Source organism: Scyliorhinus canicula, chromosome 6 (genome assembly GCF_902713615.1).
Source record: "Scyliorhinus canicula chromosome 6, sScyCan1.1, whole genome shotgun sequence".
In the NCBI taxonomy this organism is placed as follows: domain Eukaryota; kingdom Metazoa; phylum Chordata; class Chondrichthyes; order Carcharhiniformes; family Scyliorhinidae; genus Scyliorhinus; species Scyliorhinus canicula.
The window spans coordinates 201,078,015-201,105,943 of record NC_052151.1 but is presented as its reverse complement, the minus strand read 5'-3'; the positions used below and the strand labels follow the sequence as shown (position 1 = coordinate 201,105,943).

Sequence of the window (27,929 nt, the reverse complement as noted above, 5' to 3'; positions counted from 1 at the left end):
TATATATGTTTCTGGAACCTACCTCTTCATTCACCTGAGGAAGGAGCAGTGCTCCGAGAGCTAGTGTTTGAAACAAACCTGTTGGACTTTAACCTGGTGTTGTAAGACTTCTTACTTTAAATAGGTGAGTATGGATGCTGGGACACTGAATAAATTTAAGGAGAAGCCTTAATTGGTAATGGGTTGAAGGGTTATGGAGGACAGGGAGAACGGCGGAGTTGAGGTCAGGATGAGATCAGCCATGATCGTATTGAACGGTGGAGCAGGCTCGAGAGATTAAATTGCCCACTCCTGCTCCCAGTTCTTCTGTTTTAAGAAATAATTATTCTGTCTAATTTCACCATCCAGCTCTTGGCCTGTAGCCCTGTTGGTAACAGCACCTCAAACACAAATCTGGAGTTCTTGATTAATAAGAGGATTGCTTGATTAATAAGGGGGTCAGGGGTTATGGGAGAAGACAGGAGAATGGGGATGAGAAACATATCAGCCCCATGATCGAATGGTGGAGCAGACTTGATGGGTCGAATGGCCTGATTCTGCTCCTGTAACTTATGAACTTAAAACTTTCTGTCTTTGCTAACTGGATAGGGGGTTCAGTTTGGGTCTCCAAAGGATACCTCACTGTTTCTTTTGCTATCTGACAGACCGTACGTTACCAGCTTTATCATAGATTATCATATAATTTACAGTGCAGAAGGAGGCCATTCGGCCCATCGAGTCTGCACCGGATCTTGGAAAGAGCACCCTACCCAAGATCCACACCTCCACCCTATCCCCATAACCCAGTAACCCCACCCAACACTAAGGGCAATTTTGGACACGAAGGGCAATTTATCATGGCCAATCCACCTAACCTGCACATCTTTGGACTGTGGGAAGAATCCGGAGCACCCGGAGGAAACCCACGCACACACAGGGAGGACGTGCCGACTCCGCACAGACAGTGACCCAAGCCGGAATCGAACCTGGGACCCTGGAGCTGTGAAGCAATTGTGCTAACCACTACGCTACCGTGCTTGTCCCCTTCCCAGCTGTGGCACAGCTTTAAAGTGTTGACGTGACACAGCTGCGGTTTTTTCCTCCTCCGGTCTGGGCTGTTGATCAAATAGTTCGACCCCCCCCCCCCCCCCCCCCCCCCCCAAACTCTCATTGCTGCTGTTATGGCTGCAGCTGATAATGCTGGAACCAGACAAATCTCAGGGCGAAAACCGTCCCCATCTGACAGTAAATCCTTTCTTTTCGTATTGTAGAAACAAGGAGGGAAAGCTACTGAACACAAAAGCACAGGACGCCCCTGCTAACGTTTAAAATTTTGAAGAAATAAAATATTTATTAAAAGTGGTGAAGAAAAGAAAATATAAAACTGAAACACGCAAGATAAAAGATGCAGTTTAGAAACAGATCTTAACCAAAGAAACCCCCAAAATGCTTAATTAAAGGTGCATAATAAAGCGATCATTTTGGCAACAGCCCTGATAGATTCTTAAACCATATTATCCAGGAAATATGACCCAAACCGAGAAGTAAAGGTTAAGAGGTGACTTAATTGAGGTATACAAGATGATCAGAGGATTAGATAGGGTGGACAGTGAATAGGCGTGGAATGCCCTGCCTGCAACAGTAGTGGACTCGCCAACACTAAATGCATTCAAATGGTCCTTGGATAGGCATATGGACGATAAGGGAATAGTGTAGAGGGACTTTAGAGGGTTTCAGAGGTCGGCACAACATCGAGGGCCGAAGGGCCTATACTGCGCTGTAATGTTCTTTGTTCTATGTACGTGCCACGACCTCCCAGAACGAGGCTATGAGGAGGGATTGGATAGGTTGGGGTTATTTTCCTCGGAACGAAGAGGGCTGAGGGGTGACTTAATTGAGGTGCACAGAATTATGAGGGGAAGAGATGGAGTGGACAGATTTATATTGTTTCCCTTGGTGGAGAATTCTAGACCCAGGGGACAGAGATTCAAGATAAGAGGCAGAAAGTGTAGAAGGGACGTGAGGAAGAACCTTTTCAAGCAGGGGGTAGTGGGAGTCGGGAATTCGCTGCCCGAGTTGGTGGTGGAGGCAGAGACCCGAAACTCTTTTAAACAGTGCCTAGATCTGCATCGTAAGTGCTGTATGCTACAGGGCTATGGACTGGGTGCAGGTGGGATTAGAAAGAGTATCTGGGAGTACTCAGGCTGGCATGGACAAGATGGGCCGAATGGCCTCCCGACTGTGCTGTAACTTTTCTATGAATCCACAGAGCTAAATAAGACAGTTTCTCAGGATAAATATTGTCCAGGCCCCATAAAACCCGAGTTGCTTTTCGTCAATTAAAAGACTTTCACAGCTCCCCAAACCCACGTGAAAACACAGGAACTGGCACAGGAACACACACACACCCCACCCTGCAAGGCAGCTAACTAGAGTTGCAATCCATTTTCACCCCTTCTTGGCTCCCCACACATCCCTTTGAAGACTGTGGCTCCCAATTATTCAAAGCTTTCAGGTTCCAACTTAACCTCTATACAGTATTTGGGTCAATAACATTTTAAAGCACCTGCCCCTGTTTACTCACATACCTGTAAAGTGAAAATGTTCTTTGATAAATGTTTTAGACTCTTTTGAAATGCAACAGCTGCACATCGACATCAACACTTGTCCCCAAATGCAAATGACAAATCTCCTCTTGTTCATTTATAAGGTTAAGATGCAGCATACGGGCTTTGTTACCAAAAAAGCCAGAAGATGACAGCTTAATCCTTTCATCCCTGTACATTCCACAGGCAATCTGACTCCAGGAACCTCTCCTTTGTTTGACCCTGGGCGCGCACACACACACACACAGCTTTACCCTTAGCAACACAGCTTGCACACATTCACACACAAACATGCCCATACCATCACTCTACCCTGAACAGGCCACTGAATGGAGCTTTCAGGGATTTCACCCTGTATTGGGTTGAGCACGAACACATAGGGGGGCGATTCTCCAAAATGGAGCCCAAGTGTTCGCGCCGTCGTGAACGGCGTCGCGTTTCACGACAGCGCGAACAGGGCCCGGGTACGACCGATTCCGGTTCACTCCACTCCAGCCTCCCTCCCCGGCGCCAAATTGGCGCCTCGCCAATTTGCGCATACGCGGGGGACTTCTTTAGCGTGCAGGCCCCGACTCAGCATGGCGTCGGTGTTCAGTGGCCGGCCGCGCCAGAAAGTAGACTCGGAGAGGGGGGGGGGAGGCTGGCCCGCCAATCGGTGGGCCCCGATCGCGGGCCAGACCCCATCGGAGCCCCCCTCCCCCACAGGCTGCCGCCCCGAACGTTCCCGTAGAGTCCCAGCGGGACTCTGTCGTATCCGCTGGGCCGGAGAATTGGCGGCCCCGCTGGTTCCAACGGCCCAGCGGCCAGCTCTGCGCCGGTGCAAATGGCGCTGATTCTTCGCACCTTGGAGAATCGGGTGCCAGCGTCGGGGCATCGTGGCGCGGTTGTGCCGATTCTCTGGCCCGACGAGGGGCTCGGAGAATCGCCCCCAACGTCTCGTGGTTGAAGAGTTCAGGCCGTGGCAAGTTTGCCTGCCCGCTTTTTCATAGCTGCTTGGGAGAGTTTGCAGGGCTCCCGGGCTACGTAATAATAATCTTTGTTGTCACAAGTGGACTCACATTAACACTGCAATGAAGTTACTGTGAAAGTCCCCTAGTCGCTACACTCCGGCGCCTGTTCGGGTCACAGAGGGAGAATTCAGAATGGCCAATTCAGCTAACAAGCACGGGAGTTGTGGGAGGAAACCCACGCAGACACGGGGAGAACGTGCAGACTCCGCACAGACAGTGACACAAGCCGGGAATCGAACCTGGGATCCTGGCACTGTGAAACAACAGTGCTAACCACTGTGCCACCATGCCGTCCACCACATGTCCCCTGAGCCGCCCGCGGACCACAGACATATTGCCTGACATGGAGGCCTCCATATTCTCTTCTAAAAGGTTCTCCCTTGATTAGTCCCGCTTCACTTGGTTTCCATAAACTAATCTGATGGCTTCATTGGGCGAGTCCCTGGCAGCGGGCCGAAGAAAACCCAGTCCTTCATCCAAGTCAATGGGGGCCGCTCATGACCGTAAACGCCCTGATTTGTTTTTCTGCCGGGGTTTGGTGGCGCAGTTTTCCGCCTCCTTCTGGCTGTGGGCGGTATGCTGAAGACTTTCGCTAGCTTAGCACCCAGGTTAACCACGACTTTCTGGAATATTCTGGACAGGAAGTTCGAACTTTGATCCAACTGGTATAGAATTGTGGTAATCTCTTCACTGCCAAGGGCGGCACGGCACAGTGGTTAGCACTGCTGCCTCATGGCGCCGAGGTCCCAGGTTCGATCCCGGCTCTGGGTCACTGTCCGTGTGGAGTTTGCACATTCTCCCCCGTGTCTGCGTGGGTCTCGCCCCCTTCAACCCAAAGATGTGCCGGGTAGGCGGATTGGCCACGCTAAATTGGCCCTTAATTGGAAAACAATAATTGGGTACTCTTAAGTTTATATTTTTTTTAAAATCACTTCACGACTACATTGGCAGAGAGAACTCTCCGGGGAAATGGCCTCTGGGAATCAGTGCGCCCCATCCAGAATAGTAGGAACGTGCTGGTGCTTTGGGCAGCGTTCCCACGCAAGCCACCAGCACTTTGCTGAAGGGTTCCCAAAGGCGGGTAGGAAAGTCAGAAGTGCAGGTTCGGTTGCAGGCTGCGGTTTCCCCGCTACCTGACCGGGTTTTCCAGAGCCTCTCACCGCATCGTTGTGGCGGCGCGACCAGTAAAAACGCTGGCTTCTGCGGGCTTGTGATTCCCGTATACGGGAATCTCTTTGTGTGTGTGTGTGTGTGTGTGTGTGTGTGTGTGTGTGTGTGTGAGAGAGAGAGAGATGACTGCTGCTGATTTACCCTGAGGTTAAAAACCTGAGAGAAATAAAGCTCCTCGAAGAAGCAAGGGACAAGGTTGAGAAGGCAGGGCTTTAATGGCAATCTCAGCGGGTATGGGATATCAACCTCCGCTGTTGGCGCCGCTCCGCATCACAAACCAGCCTTCCAGTCAATTGCGCTGACTAGCCCACAGAAACTTGCATTTTTACTGGCCAAACCTCCACAAAGACATGATGCGGTTCTGCAAAATCTGCCTCACCTGTCAGCAGTACAGATTGCCTGGCGCCATTATAACCTCAGCATGACTACAGATTTACCTGTCTTGCTCTTTGTAATGTTGGCAATTCGCACCAATAATGTTGCTCTTTTAACTGGAAACTGATAGTTATTAATGATGACATTGCTTTTCTGAGTCGCCAGGAATCAAATGATACCACCACAAGGCTTTAACCGGTTCAAAGACCCAACAACCAGTTAGTTCAAGTTCAGTGATAGTTTATTTACACACATTTACTTCGACAAGCAGCATAAAACACTACAAGCTAAATTACACCTAACAACTACAACAACCTGTACTTAACTTCAGGCACCCGGCTTTATGCAGAGGAACAAGGCCTTTGTTCGGATCTTGCGTGGCTGGGTCTGGAGAAGTGACTTCGTTTCTGTTGGGCTCATCCGTCTGGTAGTGATCGTTGGTCTTGAACTTGCTTCTGGATTGTGATGCTGCAATTGTTTTTAGGTGTAAGCTGGGGCCAAGAGAGACCGAGCACCAGGGCCAACAGAGACTGAACAGATGACAGTGTCTCTCTTTATCCTTCTGGGGTTTCGCGCTCTTTCAGGCGGTCCTTAGCTTTGGACCCAATAATTCGTCAGGCTTCGATTACTGCCTTCGATTTTGGCCAATAAAGGGGCGGGTGCCTTGATGGCTGGGCGTGTCCTGAGCGGTCATTGGATTGGATTTGTTTATTGTCACGTGTACCGAGGTACAGTGAAAAGTATTTTTCTGCAAGCAGCTCAACAGATCATTCAGTACATGGGAAGAAAAGGGAATTGAACAGAATTCAAGAAAATACATGAGAATACATAATAGGGCAACACAAGATATACAATGTAACTACATTGACCGTGGCTGTTTGGGCTTCCTGGGTGAAGGGAGTGGAGTCGATGAGTCTGTATCTGATACCCGAGTACAAGTCTTTTGTTCTGGGGAAATGGGCCATTAGAATGCAAATTGGCTGGGGGTTTGTCTGGCTATCTAGTGGCAAATATATATTTAAGCTCTGAGTTTGTCTGGATCGTGCATTGGCCATATTTCCCATGATTCTTTGCCAGTGGCCATATTTCCCTTTGAAAGTGGCCATCCCAGATGGTTGCAGGAAACCTTTCCATTTGGCACGAAATGCTTGTAATCCACAGGGACTTTATTTGTCTCACCCATTCTCTCAGGTGCACTTACAGGGGTGTGTTCCTGCAATCTGAGCCATAGCCTGGTGTGCTATGTTCTCTGCCTGCCTCTCTCTCTTTCTGCACAGGGCCTGTGTGTCGAAGTCAATATTTTTCCCGCTTCTGGACTGTGATAGAAAGATTCAACAACGCTCGTTACGAAAACAAAACAAAGCTTTATTTACGAATTACAGCTGCATGCAGTAATGGCTGAAACTTGAAGTCAGAGAGCAGTCAGTAAAAACTGCTGTTTCCTTCTCAAGTCCGCGCTTTCACAGAGAATCCGCTCGATATTTATACATTATCAGAATCAAGATTATGTGACTACAGCTTAGTCAGGAATTCGATCAGAAGTAAAAACATAAGCAATATCATAAAACAGGCTGACCTTTCAGGACTCTGGGTCTCATACCATTATCTTGTCTTTTGATCGCATGTTTAAGAATCGGAGGAGACTTGTTCTGGCCCTATCTTGTCGTATTTAGACTGCTTTGGGTTATGACGAGTTAGTCTTATCAGAATTTACAGAGCCCAGGCATTTCGGAACAACTTGACCTTCTCTGATCTTATTCGTGCAAAGTCAGTTTTTCTTTCATTGTACCCAGTAGTTGACCAGTTTTCCCATCATGCCATTATTTACTTCGTACAACATCACATGTGTGTCCCAATAAATCCTACAGGCTTCCCCTGTAACTTCCAACAATCAGGACAAAGATGTCCGGCCTTGCGGACAGACACAGGCCACCGAGCGTTATTCCTTTCTCAGCACCATCCTTTCTGGTCTGAACAGGGTTCCCTGGTCTCCAACATTCCCTTCTGTCCCAGCTCGGCTTCCTATCACTCTCCCATCTCCTATCCTTCCAGATTTCTGGGGGGGGGGGGGGTGATTAGGGAAGGATTCCTTTTGGGATTAGCGCTTTTGAACAAGCTCCTAATCGGAGGTTCTGCCTGTCTGGGACCTGCCACTTTTTGTTCCCCTCTGCATGTTTTTATTGGGAGAGGGAGTGAATTTTTTAAATCTTTGAGGAGCTGTATTTCTCTGAGGTTCTCATCTGTGTCCATGTCCTTAAGTGCTCCTTTCCACCAAGCAAGTGTGAACTGCTTAAGTCATTCTAATTCGATACGTATCTTGTGCTGCCATCTTCGAAAGGTATGGAATCCCTGATGGAATGCCTCAGGATCCAGCTCCAACCCTCTTAAAATTAGCCTCATGGTTTGCCACTCCACTTACTCAGCTACTCTGTCAAAAAACACAAAGAAGGTCTCCACGTCATCCTCGTCAAATTTAGGGATTGAATGGGCAAATTAGAATAATAGAATTATAGCGTTTATTGCAAAAGGACTGGAGTATAAAAGTAGAGAAGTGTTGTTGCAGTTGCATAGGGTGTTGGTGAGGCCACATCTGGAGAATTGTGTCCAGTTTTGGTCTCCTTATTTGAGGAAGGATGTGGTGACATTGGAGACAGTTCAGAGGAGATTCACCAGATTGATTCTGGGGATGAATTAAATGGTTGACGAATGAGGAGAGATTGAACAATTTGGGCTCATACTTGCTGGAGTTTAGAAGAATGGGAGAAGATCATTTCGAGTTGTATAAAATACAAAATGGGCTTGATAAAGTAAATATCGACCAAATGGTCCCCCCTTACGGCGCAATCTAAACAAGAGGTCACAGATACAGGTTGAGAGGAGGTAGATGAGGAGGCAGTTCTCGCAGAGGATGGTGAATTTGTGGAAATCACTGCCCCATAGTGCGGTGGAGTCTGAATCATTAAATGGTTTCAGGAGGGAGATAGATGTATTCCTGATGCAAAATGGGTGAAAGGGATGTGGGGCACAGGTAGGAAGAGATCAGCCATGATCTGATTGAACACGGAGCAGTCTCGAAGGGCTGAATTGCCAACTTCTCCTAATTCCTAATCACCTAATGGGGCTGTTTAGCACTGGGCTAAATCGCTGGATTTGAAAGCAGACCAAGGCAGGCCAGCAGCACGGTTCAATTGCCGTACCAGCCTCCCCGAACAGGCGCTGGAATGTGGCAACTAGGGGCTTTTCACAGTAACTTAATTTGAAGCCTACTTGTGACAATAAGCAATTTTCATTTTTCAATTCCTATGTTTCCTGTACTCTTGACTTGAACAAGTTGTTCAATTTGCTGATGACGCCAGCGGAGGTGGTAGAGGCGGGCACGATAGCATCATTTAAGAGGCATCTAGACAGGTATATGAACGGGCGGGAACAGAGGGAAGTAGACCTGGGAAAATAGGAGACAGGTTTAGATAAAGGATCTGGATCGGCGCAGGCTGGGAGGGCCGAAGTGGCCTGTTCCTGTGCTGTAATTTTCTTTGTTCTTTGACTAGGTGAAGTGAGTGGCCTACTTCTCGCAAATGGAGTATAATGTGGGTAATTGTGAATAAAAAAAGAAGCATATTGTCTAAATGGTGAGAGATTGCAGAGCTCTGAGGTATAGAGGGATCTGGGTGTCCTGGTGCATGAATATTAAAAGGTGAATGTACAGGTACAGTGATTAATTACATAGACATAGAACATACAGTGTAGAGGGAGGACATTCGGCCCCTCGAGTCTGCACTGACCCACTTTAAGCCCTCACTTCCACCCAATCCCGTAACCCAATAACCCTTTTTTGTACACTAAGGGCAATTTAGTATGTCCAATCTACCTAACCTGCACATCTTTAGACTGTGGGAGGAAACCGGAGCACCCGGAGGAAACCCACGCACACACGAGGATAACATGCAGACTCCGCACAGACAGTGACCGAGTGGGGTATCGAACCTGGGACCCTGGAGCTGTAAAGCCACAGTGCTAACCACTGTGCTACCATGCTGCCCAATTTGGAATCTAATAGAATGTTATAGTTTATTGTGAGGGGAATTGATTACAAAGACAGAGAGATTATGCTTCAGTTGCACAGAGCATCAGGAGTATTGGTCTCCTTATTAAAGAATGTAAGTGCATTAGAAGCTGGGTCTAATACCAGGAATAGACAGGTTGTCTTACGAGGAAAGGTTGGAGACATTAAATTTGTATCCACTAGAGTTTAGACAGGTAAGAGGCGGCTTGATCAAAACCTTTGAGATCCTGAGGGGAATTGGCGGGGGGGGGGGGGGGGGGGGCGCAGGGGGATGCAGAGAGGTTTTTTCTCCTTGTGGGAGAATCAAGAATTGGGGTCACTGTTTAAAAATAAGGGATCGACCATTTCAGACAGAGATTAGGGGACGTTTTCTCTCAGAAGGTCATGAGCCGCTTCCTCAAAGGCAGTGGAAGCAGAGTCTTCCTCAAAGGCAGTGGAAGCAGAGTCTTCCTCAAAGGCAGTGGAAGCAGAGTCTTCCTCAAAGGCAGTGGAAGCAGAGTCTTCCTCAAAGGCAGTGGAAGCAGAGTCTTCCTCAAAGACAGTGGAAGCAGAGTCTTCCTCAAAGGCAGTGGAAGCAGAGTCTTCCTCAAAGGCAGTGGAAGCAGAGTCTTCCTCAAAGACAGTGGAAGCAGAGTCTTCCTCAAAGGCAGTGGAAGCAGAGTCTTCCTCAAAGGCAGTGGAAGCAGAGTCTTCCTCAAAGACAGTGGAAGCAGAGTCTTCCTCAAAGGCAGTGGAAGCAGAGTCTTCCTCAAAGGCAGTGGAAGGCCGAGGAGGATAGATTCTAGTTTAACAAGGGGGGAGGTGAGGGGTTATCGGGGAGGGGGGGGGTCCTGTCAGCGGGAATCTGGGATCAAGGTTAGAGTCAGATCAGCCGTGATCTTATTGAATGGCGGAGCAGAATGGAGGGGCCGAGTGGCCTGCTCCTGCTTCTAATTCATGTGGCTGTACAGACGCAACTGTACGAAGCTAATATCGCAGAGCGGATTCGTGTTGAACTGCTGAAGATGTGAGATTTTAAAAATCTTCTCTTTATTCGATTTAAAGAAAGTCTGCGCGCTTGCAATTATTCTCCAAGTTTTCTGAGTTGAATTAATATGTGAAGCACAGCAACTCGGTAATGAGTCACAAACTGTAAGCTGAAGGAGTGGTACAATCGTTCGCTTTACAAAGCCACTGGACTGTCCGCTGCAACCTCTCCATGCCCGCAAGCCAAATGTCTACAGTTCCAGGGAGAAACCAGCTTTTTAATGTGGACCTTTTTTGACTTCCAGACTTGGGCTGAAAAATGGCAAATTACATTCGCGCCACACAAATTTGCAAAGTTTACAGATGATACCAAATTAGGTGGGAGGGTGAATTGTGACGAGGATGCAGGGATCCTACAGCAAGATCTGGACAGGTTGGGCGAGTGGGCAAACCAATGGCAGATGCAGTATAATTTGGATAAGTGTGAGGTTATTCATTTTGGAAGCAAAATCAGGAAGGCAGATTACTACCTGAATGGCTGTAAAGTGGGAGAGGGAAGTGTGCAGCGGGAACCTGGGTGTCCTTGTGCACCAGTAGCTGAAGGTAAGCATGCAGGTGCAGCAGGCGGTAAAGAAGGCTAATGGTATGTTGGCCTTCATTGCGAGAGGTTTCGAGTATAGAAGCAGGGATGTGTTGCTGCAATTGTACAGGGCCTTGGTGAGGCCACATTTGGAGTATTGTGTGCAGTTTTGGTCTCCTTCTCTGAGGAAGGATGTTCTTGCTCTCGAGGGAGTGCAGCAAAGGTTTACCAGACTGATTCCAGGGATGGCGGGACTGTCATATGAGGAGAGATTGACTCGGTTGGGATTGTTCTCGCTGGAGTTCAGAAGAATGAGGGGGGATCTCATAGAGACTTATAAAATTCTAATAGGACTAAACAGGGTAGATGCGAGGGGCTGGTTTAGCACACTGGGCTAAATCACTGGCTTTGGAAGCAGACCAAGGCAGGCCAGCAGCACGGGTCAATTCCTGTACCAGCCTCCCCGAACAGGCGGCGGAATGTGGCGACTACGGGCTTTTCACAGTAACTTCATTTGAGGCCTACTTGTGACAATAAGTGATTTTCATTTTCAAGATGTAACCAATGATAGGTGTGTCTAGAACCAGGGGTCACAGTCTGAGGATTCAGGGTAAACCATTTCGGACAGAGATAAGGAGACATTTCTTCACCCAAAGAGTGGTGAGCCTGTGGAATTCATTACTACAGGAAGTAGTTGATGCTAAAACTGGCGGCTGGATATAGCACTTGGGGAGAATGGGATCAAAGGCGATGGGGAGAGAGCAGGATTAGGCGATTGAGTTGGATGATCAGCCATGATCGTGATGAATGGCAGAGCAGGCTCGAAGGGCCAAAAGGCCTCCTCCTGCTCCTATCTTCAATGTATCGATGTATCTATATTCTCTTGACATTGAATGACATTACCATCACTGAATCCCAAACTGCCTGCATCCTGGGGGTTACCATTGACCAGAAACTGAACATAAATACTGTGGCCCGACCCCGTAACCTCGCCCCGACCCCGTAACCTCGCCCCGACCCCGTAACCTCGCCCCGACCCCGTAACCTCGCCCCGACCCCGTAACCTCGCCCCGACCCCGTAACCTCGCCCCGACCCCGTAACCTCGCCCCGACCCCGTAACCTCGCCCCGACCCCGTAACCTCGCCCCGACCCCGTAACCTCGCCCCGACCCCGTAACCTCGCCCCGACCCCGTAACCTCGCCCCGACCCCGTAACCTCGCCCCGACCCCGTAACCTCGCCCCGACCCCGTAACCTCGCCCCGACCCCGTAACCTCGCCCCGACCCCGTAACCTCGCCCCGACCCCGTAACCTCGCCCCGACCCCGTAACCTCGCCCCGACCCCGTAACCTCGCCCCGACCCCGTAACCTCGCCCCGACCCCGTAACCTCGCCCCGACCCCGTAACCTCGCCCCGACCCCGTAACCTCGCCCCGACCCCGTAACCTCGCCCCGACCCCGTAACCTCGCCCCGACCCCGTAACCTCGCCCCGACCCCGTAACCTCGCCCCGACCCCGTAACCTCGCCCCGACCCCGTAACCTCGCCCCGACCCCGTAACCTCGCCCCGACCCCGTAACCTCGCCCCGACCCCGTAACCTCGCCCCGACCCCGTAACCTCGCCCCGACCCCGTAACCTCGCCCCGACCCCGTAACCTCGCCCCGACCCCGTAACCTCGCCCCGACCCCGTAACCTCGCCCCGACCCCGTAACCTCGCCCCGACCCCGTAACCTCGCCCCCGACCCCGTAACCTCGCCCCGACCCCGTAACCTCGCCCCGACCCCGTAACCTCGCCCCGACCCCGTAACCTCGCCCCGACCCCGTAACCTCGCCCCGACCCCGTAACCTCGCCCCGACCCCGTAACCTCGCCCCGACCCCGTAACCTCGCCCCGACCCCGTAACCTCGCCCCGACCCCGTAACCTCGCCCCGACCCCGTAACCTCGCCCCGACCCCGTAACCTCGCCCCGGCCCCGTAACCTCGCCCCGACCCCGTAACCTCGCCCCGACCCCGTAACCTCGCCCCGACCCCGTAACCTCGCCCCGACCCCGTAACCTCGCCCCGACCCCGTAACCTCGCCCCGATCCCGTAACCTCGCCCCGACCCCGTAACCTCGCCCCGACCCCGTAACCTCGCCCCGACCCCGTAACCTCGCCCCGACCCCGTAACCTCGCCCCGACCCCGTAACCTCGCCCCGACCCCGTAACCTTCCCCCCGACCCCGTAACCTTCCCCCCGACCCCGTATCCTCCTCGCCCCGATCCCGTATCCTCCTCGCCCCGATCCCGTATCCTCCCCCCCGATCCCGTATCCTCCCCACGATCCCGTATCCTCCCCCCGATCCCGTATCCTCCCCCCGATCCCGTATCCTCCCCCCCGATCCCGTATCCTCCCCCCGATCCCGTATCCTCCCCCCCCGATCCCGTATCCTCCCCCCCGATCCCGTATCCTCCCCCCCGATCCCGTATCCTCCCCCCCGATCCCGTATCCTCCCCCCGATCCCGTATCCTCCCCCCCGATCCCATATCTGCCCCTCCCGATCCCATATCCTCGCCCCTCCCCCCCGAACATCTTCATGCTCACTCCCAACCCTCATAAACTCGCCTCCGACACAGTAATCTCACTCTGATCCCCTGGGAATTGACAATGAGGCTAACAACTCTTGTCTTGTTCCCTACAACTCTAGGTTGAAGAACAATCCCTCCCCCCTGCCTCCCCCGAAGAGAGATGAGCCCCTGGCTTGACCGGCAGTGCACTTTTTTGATTCTGGTGGCTTCGCAGTTGTGTTTTCTGGTGTACTATTCCTTCGGAGGGCTCCAGAGCATGGTCGCCTTCTTCTCCTGGAGCGGAGAACCTGCCTGGGACTACACAAAGACTCACGATGTCTACACCAATCTCAGCCTAATCCAGCGGCCCATCTCTGGCACGCAGGGCCTGCCCGACTGCCCGGACAAATCACCGTATCTGGGTAAGGCTGCCAACATTACCCAGCTTGGCAGAATGGCACTGCAATGTGATGGGGCAGGGACCATGGGGGCGTGACAGGAGTGTGAGGGGATGTTCGGAGGGAAGGGGAGTGGGGGGGGGGAGGGGAGGCGATGTGGGAGGGACGGGGAGTGTGAGGGGACAGTGGGAGGGACGGGGAGTGTGAGGGGACAGTGGGAGGGACGGGGAGTGTGAGGGGACAGTGGGGGGGACGGGGAATGTGAGGGGACGTTGGGATGGACGGGAAGTGTGAGGGGACAGTGGGAGGGACGGGGAGTGTGAGGGGATGTTGGGAGGGACGGGGAGTGTGAGGGGATGTTGGGATGGATGGGGGAGTGTGAGGGGACAGTTGGAGGGACGGGGAGTGTGAGGGGACGTTGGGAGGGACGGGGAGTGTGAGGGGATGTTGGGATGGACGGGGAGTGTGAAGGGACAGTGGGAGGGACGGGGAGTATGAGGGGATGTTGGGAGGGACGGGGAGTGTGAGGGGACAGTGGGAGGGACGGGGAGTGTGAGGAGATGATGGGAGGGACGGGGAGTGTGAGGGGACAGTGGGAGGGACGGGGAGTGTGAGGGGACGGTGGGAGGGAGTGTGAGGGGACAGTGGGAGGGACGGGGAGTGTGAGGGGACAGTGGGAGGGACGGGGAGTGTGAGGGGACAGTGGGAGGGACGGGGAGTGTGAGGGGATGTTGGGAGGGACGGGGAGTGTGAGGGGACAGTGGGAGGGACGGGGGAGTGTGAGGGGACAGTGGGAGCGACGGGGAGTGTGAGGGGACAGTGGGAGGGACGGGGAGTGTGAGGGGATGTTGGGAGGGACGGGGAGTGTGAGGGGACAGTGGGAGGGACGGGGAGTGTGAGGGGATAGTGGGAGGGACGGGGAGTGTGAGGGGACAGTGGGAGGGACGGGGAGTGTGAGGGGACAGTGGGAGGGACGGGGATTGTGAGGGGACAGTGGGAGGGACGGGGAGTGTGAGGGGACAGTGGGAGGGACGGGGAGTGTGAGGGGACAATGGGAGGGACGGAGAGTGTGAGGGGACAGTGGGAGGGACGGGGAGTGTGAGGGGACAGTGGGAGGGACGGGGAGTGTGAGGGGATGTTGGAAGGGACGGAGAGTGTGAGGGGATGTTGGAAGGGACGGGGAGTGTGAGGGGATGTTGGGAGGGACGGGGAGTGTGAGGGGACAGTGGGAGGGACGGGGAGTGTGAGGGGACAGTGGGAGGGACGGGGAGTGTGAGGGGATGATGGGAGGGACGGGGAGTGTGAGGGGACAGTGGGAGGGACGGAGAGTGTGAGGGGACAGTGGGAGGGACGGGGAGTGTGAGGGGACAGTGGGTGGGACGGGAGTGTTGAGGGGACAGTGGGAGGGACGGGGAGTGTGAGGGGACAGTGGGAGGGACGGGGAGTGTGCGGGGACGTTGGGAGGGACGGGGAGTGTGAGGGGATGTTGGGATGGACGGGGGAGTGTGAGGGGACAGTGGGAGGGACGGGGAGTGTGAGGGGATGTTGGGAGGGACGGGGAGTGTGAGGGGATGTTGGGAGGGACGGGGAGTGTGAGGGGACAGTGGGAGGGACGGGGAGTGTGAGGGGATGTTGGGAGGGACGGGGAGTGTGAGGGGACGGGGAGTGTGAGGGGACAGTGGGAGGGACGGGGAGTGTGAGGGGACAGTGGGAGGGACGGGGAGTGTGAGGAGACAGCGGGAGGTACGGGGAGTGTGAGGGGACAGTGGGAGGTACGGGGAGTGTGAGGGGATGTTGGGAGGGACGTGGAGTGTGAGGGGACAGTGGGAGGGACGGGGAGTGTGAGGGGATGTTGGGATGGACGGGGAGTGTGAGGGGACAGTGGGAGGGACGGGGAGTGTGAGGGGACAGTGGGAGGGACGGGGATTGTGAGGGGACAGTGGGAGGGACGGGGAGTGTGAGGGGACAGTGGGAGGGACGGGGAGTGTGAGGGGATGTTGGGGGGAACGGGGAGTGTGAGGGGACAGTGGGAGGGACGGGGAGTGTGAGGGGACGTTGGGAGGGACGGGGAGTGTGAGGGGACAGTGGGAGGGACGGGGAGTGTGAGGGGACAGTGGGAGGGACGTGGAGTGTGAGGGGACAGTGGGAGGGACGGAGAGTGTGAGGGGATGTTGGGATGGACGGGGAGTGTGAAGGGATGTTGGGAGGGACGGGGAGTGTGAGAGGACAGTGGGAGGGACGGGGAGTGTGAGGGGATGTTGGGAGTGACGGGGAGTGTGAGGGGATGTTGGGACGGACGGGGAGTGTGAGGGGACAGTGGGAGGGACAGGGAGTGTGACGGGATGTTGGGATGGACGGGGAGTGTGAGGGGATGTTGGGATGGACGGGGAGTGTGAGGGGATGTTGGGATGGACGGGGAATGTGAGGGGATGTTGGGAGGGACGGGGAGTGTGAGAGGACAGTGGGAGGGACGGGGAGTGTGAGGGGATGTTGGGAGGGACGGGGAGTGTGAGAGGACAGTGGGAGGGACGGGGAGTGTGAGGGGACAGTGGGATGGACGGGGAGTGTGAGGGGATGTTGGGAGGGACGGGGAGTGTGAGAGGACAGTGGGAGGGACGGGGAGTGTGAGGGGACAGTGGGAGGGACGGGGAGTGTGAGGGGATGTTGGGAGTGACGGGGAGTGTGAGGGGATGTTGGGAGTGACGGGGAGTGTGAGGGGATGTTGGGACGGACGGGGAGTGTGAGGGGACAGTGGGAGGGACGGGGAGTGTGAGGGGATGTTGGGATGGACGGGGAGTGTGAGGGGATGTTGGGATGGACGGGGAGTGTGAGGGGATGTTGGGAGGGACGGGGAGTGTGAGAGGACAGTGGGAGGGACGGGGAGTGTGAGGGGATGTTGGGATGGACGGGGAGTGTGAGGGGATGTTGGGAGGGACGGGGAGTGTGAGAGGATGTTGGGAGTGTGTATGCATGGATAATGATGGGACAGCTGGGAAGTAGACAAGTGGATGTTGCAATGGATAAGAAATGTGTTATCAGTCTCTTTCGTCCTATCAGTGGGTCCCCTGAGCATCCAGTTCGACAGGATCCCGTCACTCGCTGGCATTCAGGAGAGGAACCCGCTGGTCCAGGAGGGAGGGTTTTACACCCCACCAAACTGCATGCCTCAGTACCGCACAGCTCTGATTATCCCCCACCGAAATCGGGAAACACACCTCCGGCATTTCCTGTACTACCTGCACCCATTCCTGCAGCGGCAGCAGCTCCAGTACGCCATCTATATCATCCATCAGGTGAGGCATGGACTTGTCCGGAGGCAGTGTCGCCCTCAGCCTCTCCCTCTCCCTGCCTACACTGCCTTTCACATCCCTGTGTCTGTGTCTCACTCTGTGTCTGTGCACTCACTTCCCAGGCAGGCAACCAGACTTTCAACAGGGCAAAGCTCCTCAACGTTGGCGTGAAGGAGGCTTTACGAGACGAGGAATGGGATTGTCTCTTCCTGCACGATGTTGACCTCATCCCGGAGAATGACCACAACGTCTATATCTGTGATACCCAAAATCCCAAGCATGTCTCCATTGCGATGAACAAGTTTGGATATCGGTGAGAAAGCGCGCAGAAATCACTATATAAAAGGAGTGTTCCTTCACACCCAGGGCTCACACACACTGAAATCACTATAAAAGGAGTGTTCCTTCACACCCGGGCTCACACACACTGAAATCACTATCAAAGGAGCGTTCCTTCACACCCAGGCTCTCACACACTGAAATCACTATTAAAGGAGTGTTCCTTCACACCCGGGCTCACACACACTGAAATCACTATCAAAGGAGCGTTCCTTCACACCCAGGCTCTCACACACTGAAATCACTATTAAAGGAGTGTTCCTTCACACCCGGGCTCACAAACACTGAAATCACTATTAAAGGAATGTTCCTTCATACCCGGGCTCACACACACTGAAATCACTATTAAAGGAGTGTTCCTTCACACCCGGGCTCTCACACACTGAAATCACTATTAAAGGAGTGTTCCTTCACACCCAGGCTCACACACACTGAAATCACTATTAAAGGAGTGTTCCTTCACACCCGGGCTCACACACACTGAAATCACTATTAAAGGAATGTTCCTTCACACCCAGGCTCACACACACTGAAATCACTATTAAAGGAATGTTCCTTCATACCCGGGCTCACACACACTGAAATCACTATTAAAGGAGTGTTCCTTCACACCCGGGCTCACACACACTGAAATCACTATTAAAGGAGTGTTCCTTCACACCCGGGCTCACACACTGAAATCACTATTAAAGGAGTGTTCCATCACACCAAGGCTCACACACACTGAAATCACTATTAAAGGAGTGTTCCTTCACACCCAGGCTCACACACACTGAAATCACTATTAAAGGAATGTTCCTTCACACCCGGGCTCACACACACTGAAATCACTATTAAAGGGGTGTTCCTTCACACCCGGGCTCACACACACTGAAATCACTATTAAAGGAGTGTTCCTTCACACCCGGGCTCACACACACTGAAATCACTATTAAAGGAGTGTTCCTTCACACCCAGGCTCACACACACTGAAATAACTATTAAAGGAGTGTTCCTTCACACCCGGGCTTACACACACTGAAATCACTATTAAAGGAGTGTTCCTTCACACCAGGGCTCACACACACTGAAATCACTATTAAAGGCGTGTTCCTTGACACCCGGGCTCACACACACTGAAATCACTATTAAAGGAGTGTTCCTTCACACCCGGGCTCACACACTGAAATCACTATTAAAGGAGTGTTCCATCACACCAAGGCTCACACACACTGAAATCACTATTAAAGGAGTGTTCCTTCACACCCAGGCTCACACACACTGAAATCACTATTAAAGGAATGTTCCTTCACACCCGGGCTCACACACACTGAAATCACTATTAAAGGGGTGTTCCTTCACACCCGGGCTCACACACACTGAAATCACTATTAAAGGAGTGTTCCTTCACACCCGGGCTCACACACACTGAAATCACTATTAAAGGAGTGTTCCTTCACACCCAGGCTCACACACACTGAAATCACTATTAAAGGAGTGTTCCTTCACACCCGGGCTTACACACACTGAAATCACTATTAAAGGAGTGTTCCTTCACACCAGGGCTCACACACACTGAAATCACTATTAAAGGCGTGTTCCTTGACACCCGGGCTCACACACACTGAAATCACTATTAAAGGAGTGTTCCTTCACACCCAGGCTCACACACACTGAAATCACTATTAAAGGAGTGTTCCTTCACACCCAGGCTCACACACTGAAATCACTATTAAAGGAGTGTTCCTTCACACCCGGGCTCACACACACTGAAATCACTATTAAAGGAGTGTTCCTTCACACCCGGGCTCACACACTGAAATCACTATTAAAGGAGTGTTCCTTCACACCCAGGCTCACACACACTGAAATCACTATTAAAGGAGTGTTCCTTCACACCCGGGCACACACACACTGAAATCACTATTAAAGGAGTGTTCCTTCACACCCGGGCACACACACACTGAAATCACGATTAAAGGAGTGTTCCCTCACACCCGGGCTCACACACACTGAAATCACTATTAAAGGAGTGTTCCTTCAGACCCAGGCTCACACATACTGAAATCACTATTAAAGGAGTGTTCCTTCACACCCGGGCTCACACACACTGAAATCACTATTAAAGGAGTGTTCCTTCACACCCGGGCTCACACACATTGAAATCACTATTAAAGGAGTGTTCCTTCACACCCGGGCTCACACACACTGAAATCACTATTAAAGGAGTGTTCCTTCACACCCGGGCTCACACACACTGAAATCACTATTAAAGGAGTGTTCCTTCGATGACTTCCGGTTGCGGCTATGCGGAGCTAAGCCGGATGTTCGGCAGCTCCCGCTTTAATAGGACTTGTGGGCTCTTTTAAGGGCCCCAAACGGCGCTGATTCGACGATTCCCGGTGGATAAAGGGGTCTGGAGCAAAACCCCCCGGGATTTATGGTGCGGACTCGAAGTGGGGCGAGGAGAAAAACGCAGCAGCTCCCCTGGAAAAGCGGGGGAAGGTGGACAAAATGGCGGCCGGTGGAGCCCCTGAGGAGTGGAGGCAGTGGGCTGAGGAGCAGCAGGCGGCCCTTCTGTGCTATTTCACGGAGCTGAAAGGGTGGTTGTTGGAATCCCTGAAGGTGATGACGAGTAAGCTGCTGGAGACCCAGACAACCCAGGGTGCAGCGATACTCGAGTTGCAGCAGCAGGCCTCTGAGCGCGAGGAGGAGGTTTCGTGGGGAAGGTGGAGATACACGAGGCGCTTCATAAAAAGTGGCAAGATCGGTTCGAGGAGATGGAGCTTCGGTCACGGAGGAAGAACCTGCGGATCCTGGGCCTCGAGGAGGGGCTGGAGGGGTCGGACCTGCCGGCCTATGTGGCCGTGATGTTGAACTCGCTGGTGGGGGCAGGATCCTTCCATCTGCCCCTGGAGCTGGAGGGGGCCCACAGAGTACTGGCCAGGCGGCCTAAGGCGAATGAACCCCCGCGGGCGATGCTGGTGAGGTTCAATCGGTTCAGTGACCGGGAGTGTGTTCTCCGATGGGCCAAGAAGGTGAGGAGTAGTAAGTGGGAGAATTCGGTAGTGCGTATCTACCAGGACTGTAGTGCGGAGGTAGCCAAGCGGAGAGCCGGGTTTAACCGGACGAAGGCGGTGCTCCATGGAAAGCAGGTGAAGTCGGCATGTTGTCGCCTGTGCATCACCTACAAGGACCGGCATCACTACTTTGAGTCCCCGGAGGAAGCGTGGGTCTTTGTACAGGCTGAAAAGCTGGACTCGAACTAGAGATTGGGGGCTGTGGGAGTTTTTCTATTTCTGTATTATTGTTGATGCTGTAGCGGGTTATTCTGTTTGTTTCTGTTTTTTCTCTCGCTTTCGGACGATGTGGGTTATGGTTTTGTGTTCTAAGGGGGGTACTGGGGTTTGTGGTTGATCTGTGTCTTTGTACGGAGTTGGTGGTTGGGTTGGGACTGTGGTTTGGGAGCTGCGTTGGTGGGGTGGGGCAGTGTGAAAGCGCGGGCTTTTCTCTGGTTTCCCGCGCTGCGGGCGAGGGGGTGGAGCTGGTGGCGAGGGGCGTGGTTATTAGACCGGGTTTCCCGCGCTGAAGCGGTGCCAAGGAGCTGATGCAGGGGAGGAGGGGGGACCTCATATCGGGAGGGGTCGGAGTTAGAGCGGGAGCTGCCGGGGTCAGCAGAAGTCAGCTGGCTCACGGGAGTACAGTGGAGGGAGAGTCGTGACTAGGAGGGGTCCTAGCCTGGGGGGGGGATACCGGGTTGCTGCTGGATTGGCCAGGGAGGAGTTGGGGGGGGGTCGGGGTGAGGTTCTATCGCCGTGGGAAACGGGCCGAATGGGTGCTGGCAGGGGCGAGCAGTCGATGGGCTATGGCTAGTCGACGGGGGAGGGGGGCGGGGTGCCCCCGATCCGGCTGATTACGTGGAACGTGAGGGGGTTGAATGGGCCGGTTAAACGGGCCCGGGTGTTTTCGCATCTGAAGGGGCTGAAGGCGGACGTGGCCATGCTCCAGGAGACCCACCTGAAGGTGGCGGACCAGGTCCGTCTGAGGAAGGGGTGGGTGGGGCAGGTTTTCCACTCAGGGCTCGACTCGAAGAACCGGTGGGTGGTGATCCTGGTGGGGAAGAGGGTGGCGTTTGAGGCGTGTGAGGTTGTGGCTGATAGTGGTGGCAGATATGTGATGGTGAGTGGTAAGCTGCAGGGGGAGAGGGTGGTGTTGGTAAATGTGTACGCCCCAAATTGGGATGATGCTGGTTTCATGAGGCGTATGTTGGGCCGCATTCCTGGCCTGGAGGTGGGGGGCTTGATCAATGGGGGGGGGGGGACTTCAATACGGTGCTGGATCCCCGACTGGATCGTTCTAGTTCAAGGACAGGCAGGAGGCCGGCGGCGGCCAAGGTGTTGAGGGGGTTTATGGACCAGATGGGAGGAGTGGATCCCTGGAGGTTCGGGAGGCCGAGGGCTCGGGAGTACTCTTTTTTTCTCCCATGTGCACAGGGTTTATTCCCGCATTGATTTCTTTGTTTTGAGTAGGGGACTGGTCCCGAGGGTGGAGGAGGCCGAGTATTCGGCTATTGCGATTCCGGACCAAGCTCTGCATTGGGTGGATCTGGAGATGGGGGAGGTGCGGGACCAGCGCCCGCTTTGGCGTTGTTGTTGGCTGATGAGGAGGTGTGTAGGAGGGTCCGGGGATGTATCGAGAGGTACCTCGAGGTCAATGATACTGGGGAGGTCCAGGTGGGGATGGTGTGGGAGGCTCTGAAGGCAGTGATTAGGGGGGAGCTGATCTCCATCCGAGCCTATAGGGAGAGGGGGGAGAGGAGGGAGAGGGAGAGACTGGTGGAGGAGCTGTTGAGTGTGGATAGGAGGTACGCGTAGGCCCCGGAGAAGGGATTGCTGGGGGAGCGGCGTAGCTTGAAGGCCAAGTTTGATTTATTGACCACCAGAAAGGCGGAGACACAGTGGAGGAAGGCACAGGGAGCGGTCTATGAGTATGGAGAGAAGGCGAGCAGGATGCTGGCGCATCAGCTTCGGAAGCGGGACGCGGCTAGGGAGATTGGTGGAGTGAAGGATAGGGGTGGGAATGTGGTGCGGGAGGGGGCAGAGGTCAATGAGGTCTTTAGGGACTTCTATAGGGAACTGTACCGGTCGGAGCCGCCGGTGGTGGGAGGGGGAATGGAGAGCTTTTTGGACAGGCTCCGATTTCCAAGGGTGCAGGAGGAGCAGGTGGGGGGACTGGGGGCGTCGATCGAGTTGGAGGAGCTGGTCAGTGGGATTGGCCACATGCAGTCGGGGAAGGCGCCGGGACCGGATGGGTTCCCGGTTGAATTTTATAAGAAATTTGCGGACCTGCTGGGCCCCCTGTTGGTTAGGACCTTCAACGGGGCATGGGAGGGGGGTGTTCTGCCCCCGACGATGTCTCGGGCGCTAATCTCCCTGATCCTGAAGCGTGATAAGGATCCCTTGCAGTGCGGATCATACAGGCCGATTTCACTGCTGAATGTAGACGCCAAGTTGTTGGCGAAGAGGACTGGGTGCCGGAGGTGGTACATGAAGATCAGACGGGTTTTGTGAAGGGGAGGCAGTTGAACACTAACGTGCGAAGGCTGCTAAATGTGATAATGATGCCGGCAGCAGAAGGAGAGGCGGAGATTGTGGTGGCATTGGATGCGGAGAAGGCCTTTGACAGGGTTGAGTGGGGGTATTTGTGGGAGGTGTTGGAGAGGTTTGGGGTGGGGTTTATTAAATGGGTGAGGTTGCTGTGCGAGGCCCCGATGGCGAGTGTAGCGACAAATGGGAGGAGGTCCGAGTACTTCAGGCTCCACCGTGGGACGAGGCAGGGGTGCCCCCTGTCCCCCTTGCTGTTTGCATTGGCAATTGAGCCTCTTGCCATGGCTCTCAGGGAGTCGAGGAGGTGGAGGGGTTTGGTGCGAGGTGGGGAGGAGCACCAAGTGTCGCTGTATGCGGATGACTTGCTGTTGTATGTAGCAGACCCGGTGGGGGGAATGCCAGAGGTGATGGAGATTCTTGCTGAGTTCGGGAGTTTCTCGGGATATAAATTGAACCTGGGCAAGAGTGAGCTGTTTGTCGTACACCCGGGAGATCAGGAGGAGGGGATTGGTAGGCTCCCGCTAAAGAGGGCAGTGAGGAGTTTTAGGTATCTGGGGGTTCAGGTGGCTAGGAGCTGGGGGACTCTGCACAAGCTCAATTTTACTAGGTTGGTGGAGCAGATGGAGGAGGAATTTAAAAGGTGGGACATGTTGTCGTTGGTGGGTAGAGTACAGTCCATTAAAATGACGGTGCACCCGAGGTTTTTGTTTTTGTTTCAGTGCCTCCCCATTTTCGTTCCGAGGGCCTTTTTTAGGAGGGTGAACAGCACCATTCTGGGATTTGTTTGGGTGCACAGGACTCCGAGGGTGAGGAGGGCCTTTTTGGAGTGGGGCAGGGATAGAGGGGGGCTGGCGCTGCCCAACCTCTCTGGGTACTATTGGGCGGCTAACGTCTCGATGGTACGTAAGTGGGTAATGGATGGGGAGGGGGCAGCATGGAAACGGATGGAGATGGCGTCCTGTGGAGGCACGAGCCTGAAGGCGCTGGTAACGGCGCCGCTGCCGCTCCCTCCAACGGGGTACACTACGAGCCCGGTGGTGGCGGCTACCCTCAAAATTTGGGGCAGTGGAGGCGACACAGGGGGGAACCGCCGGTTTGTCCCAGGGAACATGGATGGCGGGTTCCTGGGGTGGCACAGGGCAGGCATTAGGAAGTTGGGAGACCTGTTTATTGACGGGAGGTTCGCGAGCCTTGGTGAACTGGAGGAGAAGTTTGAGCTCCCCCCGGGGAATATGTTCAAGTACCTTCAGGTCAAGGCATTTGCTAGGCGACAGGTGGAGGGGTTCCCTTTGCTGCCCCCGCGGGGGGTAAGGGATAGGGTGCTTTCGGGGGTGTGGGTCGGGGATGGGCAGGTGTCTGACATCTACCAGGTAATGCAGGAGGTGGGGGAGGCGTCGGTAGAGGAGCTGAAGGCTAAGTGGGATGTGGAGCTGGGGGAGCAGATTGAGGAGGAGACATGGGCGGACGCCCTGGAGAGGGTGAACTCCTCCTCTTCATGTGCGAGGCTTAGTCTCATCCAGTTCAAGGTGCTGCGCCGGGCCCACATGTCCGGATCTAGGATGAGTAGGTTCTTTGGGGGCGAAGACAGGTGCGTCAGGTGTTTGGGTAGTCCAGCGAACCATGCCCATTTGTTCTGGGCATGCCCGGCACTGGAGGAGTTCTGGAAGGGGGTGGCGAGGACGGTGTCGAGGGTGGTGGGATCCAGGGTCAAGCCAGGCTGGGGACTCGCGATATTTGGGGTTGGGGTGGAGCCGGGAGTGCAGGAGGCGAAAGAGGCCGATGTCTTGGCCTTTGCGTCCCTGGTAGCCCGGCGGAGGATCTTGCTGCAGTGGAAAGATGCGAGACCTCCGAGCGTGGAGACCTAGATTAATGACATGGCGGGATTCATTCAGCTTTCGGGGGATAGTGTTTAAGTTAATTTGCTTATTGTTAATTTATTTTGTTGTTTATTGGGGTGGGGGGGGGGGGGGGGGGGGGGGGGGGGGGGGGGGGGGTGGGGGGGGGGGGGGGGGGGGGGTAGGGGGGTTTGTTATATGCGTTGTTACGGGTGCCGGGGGGTGTTATTACTATTATTGTTATTGATATTATTGTTTAGTTGATATATATTTTTGAAAAATTCCAATAAAAAAAGGGAATGTTCCTTCACACTCGGGATCACACACACTGAAATCACTATTAAAGGAGTGTTCCTTCACACCCGGGCTCACACACACTGAAATCACTATTAAAGGAGTGTTCCTTCACACCCAGGCTCACACACACTGAAATCACTATTAAAGGAGTGTTCCTTCACACCCGGACTCACACACACTGAAATCACTATTAAAGGTGTGTTCCTTCACATCCGGGAGTGCTGATGAATATTTAGCTTGATATTTCTTCTGAAGCTGATGCTCTTTGTTTAATCTTGCAGACTTCCATACAAGACGTACTTTGGTGGGGTCTCAGCAGTGACCCCAGAACAATATCTCCAGATGAATGGCTTTCCCAATGAATATTGGGGCTGGGGTGGGGAGGATGATGACATAGCGACCAGGTAAACACCCAGACCGTCTTCCTATTCAATACTCAAATAGTTTCCAGTCTAATTCACTCCCGGGTATCTATTATTCTATATAGAAACCATCCCAAACTCCTCGATTAGATTCCAGTCTGTAACTCACTCCCGGGTATCTGCTATTCTATATAGAAACCATCCCAAACTCCTCGATTAGATTCCAGTCTGTAACTCACTCCCGGGTATCTGTTATTCTATATATAAACCATCCCGAACCCCTCGATTAGACTCCAGTCTGTAACTCACTCCCGGGTATCTGTTATTCTATATATAAACCATCCCGAACCTCTCGATTAGATTCCAGTCTGTAACTCACTCCCAGGTATCTGTTATTCTCTATGTAAACCATCCCGAACCTCTCGATTAGATGCCAGTCTGTAACTCACTCCCGGGTATCTGTTATTCTATATATAAACCACCCCGAACCCCTCGATTAGATTCCAGTCTGTAACTCACTCCCGGGTATCTGCTATTCTATATAGAAACCATCCCAAACTCCTCGATTAGATTCCAGTCTGTAACTCACTCCCGGGTATCTGTTATTCTATATATAAACCACCCTGAACCCCTCGATTAGATTCCAGTCTGTAACTCACTCCCAGGTATCTGTTATTCTATATATAAACCATCCCGAACCTCTCGATTAGATGCCAGTCTGTAACTCACTCCCGGGTATCTGTTATTCTATATATAAACCACCCCGAACCCCTCGATTAGATTCCAGTCTGTAACTCACTCCCGGGTATCTGCTATTCTATATATAAACCACCCCAAACCCCTCGATTAGATTCCAGTCTGTACTTCCCACACGGATATTCTGAATATAAACCGCTACAAACCCCTCCATTGGATTCCAGTCTGTATTGCAGACTGTGACTTCTGAGAGAGCAGTTTTTCCCCTTAGCTGATAGGTCAGTTACGGGGGAACACATGGTGTGGTTTAGGGGGGATTTCAGGAAAAACCTTTTTTCCAAGAGGATGGTGACGGTCTGGAATGACAGGGATGGTGGTAGAGGCGGGTTGCCTTATTATTATCCTTTAAAAAGTACCTGGATGAGCAGATGGCGCGCCATAACATTCAGGGCTATGGGCCAAATGCTGGCAAATGGGATTAGGTCGGCAGCTCAGGTGTATTTCATGCGTCGGTGCAGATTCGATGGGCCAAAGGGCCTCGTCAGAGCTGTATTATTCTGCAATTCTGTGAGAGAGATTGCAGTTGAGAAATCAGGGCAAAGAGACTGAGTTGTGACATCGAGCAGTGGACAGATTGGAACTGAGATAGATCGAAGGGGGAGAGGCCAAAGGGAAGAGTACAAGGAGGCAGAGAGAGGCTGAATGTCGGGGCAGGCAGTGGTGTTGTGGCATTGTCACTGGATTAGTAATCCAAAGACCCAGGCAAGATCAGGGGAACAGTGTTCAAATCCCACCACAGTAGACTGGGATGTGTGATTGTGAGTTATCTGGAATTAAAAGTCTATTGATGACCGTGACACCAAGGTCCTGTCGGGGAGCAAATCTGCCGTCCTTACCTGCTCTGGCCAACATGTGACTCCAGATCCACAATGTGGTTGATTCCCATATGCCACCTGAAATGGAGGGCAGTCGGGGATGGGCAATAATTGCCAGCCCTGTCCGCAACGCTCACGTTCCGTAAACAAATAGAACACAAGAGGGAGTGGAAGAGTCTGGAATGGGAAAGATCGAGAGAGAGAGACTGAGGTTCAGGAGGAAGAGAGTGAGACAGACTGAGGGGAGAGATAGTTGCTCATGTCAGAGTAGCAGGTCATCACTGTCGAATGTTGTCTTGTTGATGTTCTCGCTGTTCTCATTTTCATTCATATATCATTCTCTCTCCCATTCCCTTACTCCTCTCTGTCTTCCTCTATCACTCATTCACGCCTTCTTTCCTTCAAAGTTCTAGGAACCTCCGTATGTGAAGGTGAGTTTTAAACAGTCGCCCAGTAGCTTCCCAGCATCCTACCCCCAGCACCCTGTGTTACTGACTGTATCACTACTGATGTTAATCCAGCTCCCTCACACTGTCACTCAGTAACCCCTCTCCCCCAGCACCCTGTGTTACTGACTGTATCACTACTGATGTTAATCCAGCTCCCTCACACTGTCACTCAGTAACCACTCTCCCCCAGCACCCTGTGTTACTGACTGTATCACTACTGATGTTAATCCAGCTCCCTCACACTGTCACTCAGTAACCCCTCTCCCCCCAGCACCCTGTGTTACTGACTGTATCACTACTGATGTTAATCCAGCTCCCTCACACTGTCACTCAGTAACCCCTCTCCCCCAGCTCCCTGTGTTACTGACTGTATCTCTACTGATGTTCATCCAGCTCCCTCACACTGTCACTCAGTAACCCCTCTCCCCCAGCACCCTGTGCTATTGACTGTATCTCTACTGATGTTAATCCAGCTCCCTCACCCTGTCACTCAGTAACCCCTCTCCCCCAG

The 27,929-nt window shown here is 53.3% G+C and overlaps 1 protein-coding gene across 1 annotated transcript in view; it reads left to right on the top strand.

Annotated features, from left to right (window-relative positions):
• LOC119967795 (beta-1,4-galactosyltransferase 3-like) overlaps positions 1-27,398 on the top strand; it is a 48,550-nt gene extending 21,152 nt beyond the window's left edge. Inside the window, exons 2-6 of the mRNA XM_038800795.1 lie at positions 13,433-13,714; positions 16,748-16,983; positions 17,103-17,293; positions 25,318-25,440; positions 27,377-27,398. Coding sequence (XP_038656723.1) covers positions 13,474-13,714; positions 16,748-16,983; positions 17,103-17,293; positions 25,318-25,440; positions 27,377-27,398 — 813 coding nt within the window. The 5' untranslated portion in view covers positions 13,433-13,473. The remainder of the gene's footprint in view (positions 1-13,432; positions 13,715-16,747; positions 16,984-17,102; positions 17,294-25,317; positions 25,441-27,376) is intronic.
• The last annotated feature ends 531 nt before the right edge of the window (positions 27,399-27,929 follow it).